Source organism: Astatotilapia calliptera, chromosome 22, assembly GCF_964374335.1.
Source record: "Astatotilapia calliptera chromosome 22, fAstCal68.1, whole genome shotgun sequence".
In the NCBI taxonomy this organism is placed as follows: Eukaryota; Metazoa; Chordata; class Actinopteri; order Cichliformes; family Cichlidae; genus Astatotilapia; species Astatotilapia calliptera.
In genome coordinates, this window is record NC_137442.1 from 18107927 (window position 1) to 18116668 (window position 8742).

Consider the following 8742-nt stretch of genomic DNA (forward strand, 5'->3'; position numbering starts at 1 on the left):
TATAAACTTCTCAGTGTTATACCCTTCTAAATCACAAATAGCACTTTTACTGGATCAATTTATTGTTTATTTTTGTTCATTTGTCTTAAATGATTATGATTTATAATGTTTTGTTTCACCTCTTGGGGGTTCATAGTGCCATTTTCCCCACAGTTCATGAATGAAAATGTGTTTGAGCGACTTCTGGCTGCTTCACAGGAAGGACTAATTACTGAATCCACTAGAAACACACCACTGAATTGAATGTAGGCACTTTAAGTATAGGACTGTCATCCTTTACCAATATTTTAGCCTTTTCAAATCACACAGTCTCACACGTGTTCAAAGTGTGTGTTTTGGGGGTAAAAAAAGTTGTTACAAAATGAACACAAATCTTAACCAGGCTGTTCGACGATGATGCCATGTTCCAATGAAATAGTCCATCTGATAAGTTTTATTTTAGAGATCTGTAAAGGAACGTGTGCATGCTGTACTGTGGTTTTTTTTTTTTTTTTTTTTTTTTTGTTTATCAAGGAAATTCTAATAAAATCATCATGATTCTTAAGTCTGACTCTGTTGCCCTGTTACAGAATTCAGCCTTATATGCCTGCAGGCTTACAGAGCACTGTGCAAACCTGTGTTAGGCAGCAGAGGGCGATAGAGACAAAATAAAAATGAAACTGGTTTCTTCTCCATCAGCCTGCAGACACCAGGACATCAGGTGGTAAAGGATCTGTATTGCAGACAGATCCACAAGTTTTTCTGTACCATTTGTATCATCATCCATTTTCAGAAGCTTAAAATTAATTGAACAATTGACCGATAACAAATGTTGAACTCACTTTGAATATTTAACTGAAAAATGAAGTCTAATGAGATGCTGGGACGCATCAAAGTGATGGCAACATTTCTGAATTGGCCAAATAAAAAAGGAATGCATTCAATATTAAAAGACCATGTAAGAACACTGAAGTAGATGATGACAGAATTATTTTCATGGTTAAGAAACGCAAATAACCTCTGACCGAGTCAAGAACACTCTTGAGGAGCAAACCACTGATTACACTCAAGAACAGGAAGTCCAGATTTGCTAGAAAACATCCTGCACAGTCCAAGAAACATTCTTTGTTCCGGTGACACCAAGATGAAGCTGGATAATGGGAAGAGAAAAGTATGGAGAAGGAGAGAAACCGCTCATGCATACTACACCTGGTCGAGGTAATTTTATGGCATGGGCTACCGCTGCGACCGCCACTGTGTATACATAATATGACTGCTGATTGAAGCAGCTGGACGAATTATGAAGTGTACAGATTTAGACAAATGCCGCAAAACTAACTGGACAAAGCTTCACAAATTAATAGCAACCCAAAGTAAATGGCAAACCACAACATGTTCTTCAATGGCCAAATCACTCAATGCTCCTCTCAGGAAAGCAGCTTTTTAGTGACTGAATGCTAAAGTAAAGAGGCAGAGGATGTCAAGGCAAGAAATGCAGCACATCTGGTGGAGTTTACGGATACTAAATATTTAAAACAATCCTTATAATTAAAATTATGTTAGTTTAATCTATTAATTCTGAGACTCTGAAAATGTTAATACAATACATTTGTTAAACCCAATAAACTAAAGCTGAAAGTCTGCACTTCAGTGACTTCAATGATGGATTTTATGAAGCATGTCAGTCATATATATAAATGTATATAATTCTTCTTGCTGCAGTCACTGTGTGTGTTTATGGAGACACACAGAATAGGCAATGATATGCTACCCCTTAATGGGTTAGTAACAGATACTGAAAATAACCTGCCCAGGCCACAGCCTCCCTTAAGGGTGACCCTCACACACTGGTATCTATGGAAAGGTATTGAGCAAACACAGAGTCTGTAAACAATCTGAGAAGGCTGTGTGAGCAGCAGCTCAGTGGAAGGTTTCACTGGGCTTTCTTACATTCTGCTCTGTTTGACTGAGCCGAGCACGTGACTGCCGGTGACATAATCAGAAAAGTCACTGCGTTGGTGGATTCAGCATTTTGAGTTTAGACATTAAGCTCATTTTGCAAGCACGAGTTGTTGAATGCATTCACACAGGGTTACAGAGAAGCATTTAGAGGGACCAGGCTAACAAGGAGCCATTTAACTCAGAGACAGTGATGAAATTTCCATTTGGTTAGTGCTTGTAGGCAAGTTTCAGCATTTCCACTAACACTAATGGACAAGCATTAAAGCGTAAGAGTGAAATCTGATCCCAAATCTCTTCCCCTAAGGTCAGCTTTGCTGGAGGGCTAGTTTTAAGTAGGCCATATACCTTGCAAACAGTGAGCCTCTCAGGGGGGCAGTGGTAACCGGATATGAAGCCTTCATACCAGACGCTCTGCATGAGGAGAATGTGCCCTGAAGGGTCAAGAGGTTGACACTCACATAAAGAAATGCATTCACTACATTCCAGGAACATCCCAATATTTTAATGGGTTTTGCACTGGTGTTTAATGATGTACGGAGAGAAAATGTGTCACCTGACAACCGGAACATGTTTCTGCATTGATGGTGTTCCCTCATGCACGAGGGGGTCGTGACTCAGCTAGTCTGCAGGCAAATTACGAGCCTGCTCAAAATGAAGACCGAGAAGCTGAACTAAGATGCGATTTTGCCACAGCTGATCTGTTTTTATGCGCAGAAAGAATCAATGCAACAAATAAGAAGTTTGACTCTCTCTTTAGTACATAAACACAACATTTATGCACATCGTACAAGTAATACCGCATACAAAAATAAAGAGGAAGTCTCTTAATGTGCAAGTAGCAGCAATGCATTGTTCAGTTGATTCGTGAGAAAGTCTCAAACATTAAGATGTATACCACAAATTGTCCAATAATGGAGCTACCAAGGGCTGGAGCAAAACACTGAATGCATGCTCCATGAGGGACAAGAGGGCTGCAGGACACAGAGGGATGTAATGGCAATCAAAGTCTTGACAGGTAAGGATTTCTTTGTATGACTATGATTTCCCAAATGAATAAAAAAATGAATTCCAGATCAGTTGGTGTGATTGTGCCAGATCACCTTTAGGTTGCCCCTGCAGTCTGATGTAGCCTGTAAACACACAAAAAGTATCTCTAACAACATTTTTTACTCATGGCCGCTCACAGCAGGCCACAGGTTGTCTTTATCTAACGACATTTGCATGCACAGTGAAATATGAATGTAAACCACCATTGAAATATTTGCTCACAGATCTTGGACTGATCCAAAACGTCACATCTTTGCATACTGGTTCTGCCATGTTTTAAGCAGACATCTTAAAAACAGAACAAGCTTTGTTGGGTTTTAACTGAAAATCAACCCCCCAAGACTGGAATAAAGAAAAAAAAGTTCTTCTTTGCAAAACTTCACCAAACATCAGAGCAAGTACAACTTTGCAGTAGCCCTTATTCTCATTAATCAGTTCCCTCTGATACACATCAGGGTCAAGAAGGAATGTATTATTTTTTGACCTATAAAGTGCAAATTATTTAACCAGTTTCAGTTTTGTCAAGAGTTAAGTGCAGCTGCCCTGCAGAGTGACAGGCTGTGTTCAAATATCTTGGAAAATACAGTATTAACACAATTTAGTTTGCTTTATACAAGTGTATCCATCTGCGGAAACAGCTTTTAAAGAGCTGTTTGGATTACATACGTGTCCGAGTAGCTGCCTCTCATCATTTCTGGGGTTCTTGGTTCACTTCCGCCCCAGATGCTTAGAAATGACACCTCTGCATGCCAGCTGAGCTCTTCTTCTCTGATGCAGATGAAAGTCAGCCCGACCTTAAATGCCGCTTTACTGAGCTGCGTGAAAGAATGGTGTCACTCTGACATGGTTTCCCATTTCTGTTAGAAGCCAATAAATAATGGCAAAGGGCAGGTGGAGATTACAATAAAAAGGAGCAAGCCGTGATTAGATGGTGGGTCATGGTGGGTTTGGTCTGTTGGAAACGCAGACTAGTGGGAGAGAGCCGTGGTCGAACAGCTTGTATGGCAGAGAACCTTTAGAGGTCCAAACGTCTGTTTTTGGGTCGTAGCACTCGAAGCAGTCCGAGTCCTCGATGACGTCGTGGCCATTCAGGATGCGTCCACCTGTGACGTAGATCTTGCCGTTGATCACTGTAGCACTGTGATGCATTCGTCGCTCCTTCAGGTTCTCACACTTGAAGAATTTGTTGGCTTTGGTGTCGTAGGCAATCATTCGCGTGGTGTACCCTGGAGATTAGATGGTTGGTAAGTCATAGTAAATTACATATAGTAAACAAATCCCAAAGTCGACCAAGCAGGTCGAAATATGAGTCAAACTATATTATAGGCAATATATTATATATAGTCCATATTTTAGCGTAAAACAGCTGCTGAGAACAACATTTTTTTCTCAGTTTCTTAAAAGTAAAAATGCGTCCTTACCTCCTATGATATAGATCTTGTCGTCTATGACGGCGGCGGGAGCACAAACATTTTTCACAGTCCTTGTCTCTAATTTGGACCACAGATTGCGAGCGATGTGATACACCTGTGTAACAGCACAAACACCATCAATCAGCCTTTTTGGATTTCCTGAGCATCGCAGGCTGTTCTTCACTGAATGCTAACTTTGACTGAAGCCTTCCTTACCTGAATCAGCCTGACTGGGTTCTGCATGGCGTCCTCCCCTCCAAAAACATAGATCTTCTGATCACTGGCTGCAACAGCTGGATGAAGCACGGCTGTGGGCATGGGTGCCATGGCCTCCCACTGGTTAAACATACTGTTATACCTCTCTACTGACTGAGAGATGCGCTTATCTACACCGATGCCTCCTAACACAAAAATAAAGTGCAGGTATGAGACGCTTTGGTGGGCATATCGTGGCTCCAGCATGGGCTCGGCAGTCCTCCACTGGTTGGTTTTGAGGGAGAGTGTGTAAACTGTAGCGCTGACCGAGCTGTCGCCTGATGCCATGCAGAGGCTGAGCCCGCCGAGGACGTAGAGGATACTGTGAATGCACACATAAGCAGCTTTGTAGAGGCGCAAGGGGAGCTTGGCCAACCACTGCCAACGCTGAGTCCTTTCGTCATAGAGTAACGCTTCCCTTGAAGTCTGTTCGTTGTTTTTGCGTCCTCCAACTACCACCAGCGTTTCTCTGCAGGTATAACGTCTCGGTGTGGTCCACAGAGGCTTCAGCTCACGGCTGCACTTGGCGCTGACTGTAAGCATAAGGCGACGGACTGACTCGATTATCTCAGTGCAAAGGCTGGAGCTCTGCACCAGTGGATCATTGGCAATGAACTGGAAGAGGTAAGTTGGGTGGATGTAGCGCAGACGGACTTTCTTGAAGAGATCGTGGATTGCGCCCCTTCGTGAGAACGGGTCATGGTGGATCCACGCCAGCAGGGTCTCAAACACTTGTTCCTCCTCAGCACAAAGTCGGTCGTCTTCTAGGTAACACATGAGCTCCGGGAGAGATAACTCACAGAAATCTTCTGTAGCGGCCACGTCAGAGAAGGACCTCACAGCCATCTCCTTGGCCCTCTCCTTCAAGCTCTCACAGTGAAGTATCTCAGACAGTCGGATCATGCTCAGGCAGTTTTCCGGGCTCAGCTGCTCCTGGAGGAACACAGAGCAGGCTTCAAAGAGGCTTCCGTAATGAAGCATGGAAGCTGCCTGCATGAGTGGGAGCACAATGTCCATGGTGATGGTGATGCAGCCCGTATAAACATAGTCCACAATGCCAATGAGCACATTTGAAGAGATTCCCTTCAGATTCACGCGGGCCTGGCTGCTCTCCAGAAAGTTACTGCAGAACATGGCGCGGAAGTACGGGCTGCTGGACACCAGGACGTTCCTGTGGCAGGGGATCTCCTGGTGTTCAGTGCAGAGCAGGACGTCCGTCAGGATGCGCTCCTGCCGGAGGACGTTGAGCTTTGCGAGTAGGTGAGAGGGAAGTTCAGCATCTTTGAAAGAGAAAACATCTTGTGGTCTGGTGGCCATTCTGCACAAGGGATGACAAAGCAGGAATCATTTTGTGACTGATGTCGTATTTTTGTTTTCCAATGGGAGAAAGTGGATGACCGGCTATGCTGATGATGTGTGATGTGATGATCTACATAAATATTAGTGACGACCACAGTTTTTAAAATTTGCTTGCATCTTACTCTCTGTGTACCATCCTCCTCTGTCACACTAACCATGTCCTTCACTACATCCATCAAACATTTTTGTTTTTCCTCTTTTCCTCATGTATTCCTAATATATCCAATGTCCCTCCTCTGCACGTGTCCAAACCATCTCAGCCTTGCACCTCTAGCTTTGTCTCTAAACTGCTCTACCTGAGCTGTCCCTCTGATTTCTGGTCAGTCCCAGTGAAAATATTGACATCTTTACCCTGCCACCTTCAGCCCAGCCTCCTGTCTCTTTGTTTGTGCCACCATTTCCACACTAAACATCACAGCAGGTCTCACTACCATCTTGTAAACCTTCACTTCACTCTTCTGTCACAAATCACACCTGACACTCGTCTCCACCCACTCCACCCCGCCTTCACACTCTTCTTCACCTCTCTTGAGCACTGTCTGTTGCTTTGGATGGCTGACCCCGGGTTTTTAAACTCATCCACATTCATGACCTTTTACACAGCTTCACTGTGTAAAAGGTCATGAGGCCACACACATTATTCTGTTTTGCTCCTCCTGACTTTCATTCCTCTTCTCTCCAGTGCATACCTCCACCTCTCCAGGCTCTTTTCCACCTGCTCCCTCCTCTCACTACACATCACAATGTCATCTGGAAACATCATAGCTCATGAACTGACCTCATCTGTCAACCTGTCCAACACCACTGCAAGCGAGAAGGGACACAAAACCAATCCCTCATCCCACCCCCACCTTGAAACCATCATTCACTCCTACCATACATGTCACCGGTGACCTCATACATGTCTGCTGCTCCTTTCATATGCTTTCTTTAGCTCCACAAAGACGCGGTGCAACTCCTTCCGACCTCTACACCTCTGCTTCACATCTGTAGAGCTCTTTCTCAGCATGAAGCCATACTGCTGCTCACTGATCCTCACATCTCTTCTTATCCTAGCTCCAACAAGTCTTTCCTCGATCTTCATAGTCCGTCTCATCAGCTTCATCCCTCTGTAACCCTTGTTCTTGAAAATCAGTACCAGTACACTTCTTCTCCATTGCTCAGTCATCCTCTCACTCTCCAGGACCGTGATAGCTGCCCTCATTTCCTCCTTTCTAATCCTCTCCTTCCTGATTTACTAACCGTTCTCCATCCATCCTCCTCTCTAATATTCTTTATTCATGAGCTCCACAAAGTGCACCAATTAGATTCACAAGTGTGATTTTAATAAATTTGTATTTGCAACAACTTAATCATGCATGCTTCGAAAACCGTGTGATCTGGTTCATAACAAAGCCTTTCACTTATTCGTCTCCTCTCAAACTCTTAAACCTCCCACGTAGCAGCTGTCTTTAATGTGAATGACTGACACAGATTTCTGTTCCAAATCCTGTCTAAATGATCTCACAGGATTCGTGTGCCATTAGGGCTTATTTCAGTAATCAAGCTGCCCATCATCACTAACATAAACAGAACTGTATCAGCGGACCATCTGTGTTTGTCTCTGCAACCCATCTCTCTCTGGACTGGCCTCACAGTCTCTCTTGTTATTTTTTTCTATATGTCATGTTTTCTCTCTTAGTCCCAGTGTGTCTCTCTCTGGCTGGAGGGTTTGTGGTGATCCTATTGTTTAAAGAGCATGAATTTCATTGGGCTATTAGCAACATTAAGTCTTCAAATCATCTCCGTGCCAGCTACCGATTTACTCCCACTTACATGGTCCAGCCTGTCTGATATATTTAGACCACTAATCATTATTGTATATTATTAAATGCCAATAGCTGTGAGTGGCATTTCACGACTGGGAGTTTTAACTCAGACTTCAAACAAGAGCTGCTGGTGGAGCTGCAGAACCTCTCATGATAAACTGCATCTGAATTTAAAAATAATCCATCTGCACCTTAATCACTTAGTCAACAGTGGTGATGGTGATGAATTGATCATGTACGCAGCTTAAATTATTACACTTTTAACAGACAGTTTATAGCATGGCATCATATTTTTGAGAAACATTTCCAGTCTAAATAAAGAAATGTCATAAAATGCAATGACTCACTCCTTTAAATGCCCAATAAACAAGAGGAAACGTTTTAACCAGAAAATATAGATTCTTAACTAAGAGTTATGCTAATACAAAAGAAATTTCACATTTGAAGATTTAATAATAAAACTGGAGTTAAACTGAGGAGTTTGAGACAAACATCTGTGTGAACAAGATGATTCCAGTTCATCAGCAGTATCTGTGATTAGCTCAGCCCTTACCTCCTGTCCTCGGAGGACCAATATTATCCAAAGTCGTCAGTCTTGACAGAAAAAAAGGATTAATTCCAAATGAAAGACAGTTTAAGCATTACTCAGAGAGAAAATGGGTAGTGACTCAGGGAAGGGTTTCCAGTTAGGCGCTGTGGAGATTGCCATGAGGCCACTGTGTACATTCCTACAGCTAAGAATAGTATCCTGGGCCACTGTGACTCCAGCCGGGCCTCTCATGTGACACAGCGCTGTTTGGTACCCAGCTGCCAGCTTAACAACTCAGCCAGGGTCCAGTGGAGGGAGTGTTTACAATAGCCGCAGGAAGGGGAACCATCACAGGGTCCTGACTCAGGCATTGTTCCCACCCAGGCTGGTC

The 8742-nt window shown here is 43.4% G+C and overlaps 1 protein-coding gene across 1 annotated transcript; it reads right to left on the minus strand.

Moving 5' to 3' along the window:
• Positions 1-2674: 2674 nt before the first annotated feature.
• On the minus strand, positions 2675-8516 carry klhl38a (kelch-like family member 38a). The gene is made up of 4 exons (XM_026156350.2): positions 8376-8516; positions 4617-5973; positions 4410-4515; positions 2675-4214 (listed from the first exon to the last, which is right to left on the minus strand). The coding sequence occupies exons 2-4, from the start codon at positions 5970-5972 to the stop codon at positions 3925-3927; spliced, it is 1752 nt and encodes a 583-aa protein (XP_026012135.1). The 5' UTR covers position 5973; positions 8376-8516; the 3' UTR covers positions 2675-3924.
• Between the last annotated feature and the right edge of the window lie 226 nt (positions 8517-8742).

What these genes read in the sequence shown, in the direction of transcription:
- klhl38a (XM_026156350.2), bottom strand. Translation starts at nt 5,972, where the DNA reads ATGGCCACCAGACCACAAGATGTTTTCTCTTTCAAAGATGCTGAACTT. An exon ending in ACCCAGTCAGGCTGATTCAG is followed by an intron (nt 4,516 to 4,616) that starts GTAAGGAAGGCT and finishes GCTGTTACACAG; the next exon opens with GTGTATCACATCGCTCGCAA. An exon ending in CAAGATCTATATCATAGGAG is followed by an intron (nt 4,215 to 4,409) that starts GTAAGGACGCAT and finishes TCTAATCTCCAG; the next exon opens with GGTACACCACGCGAATGATT.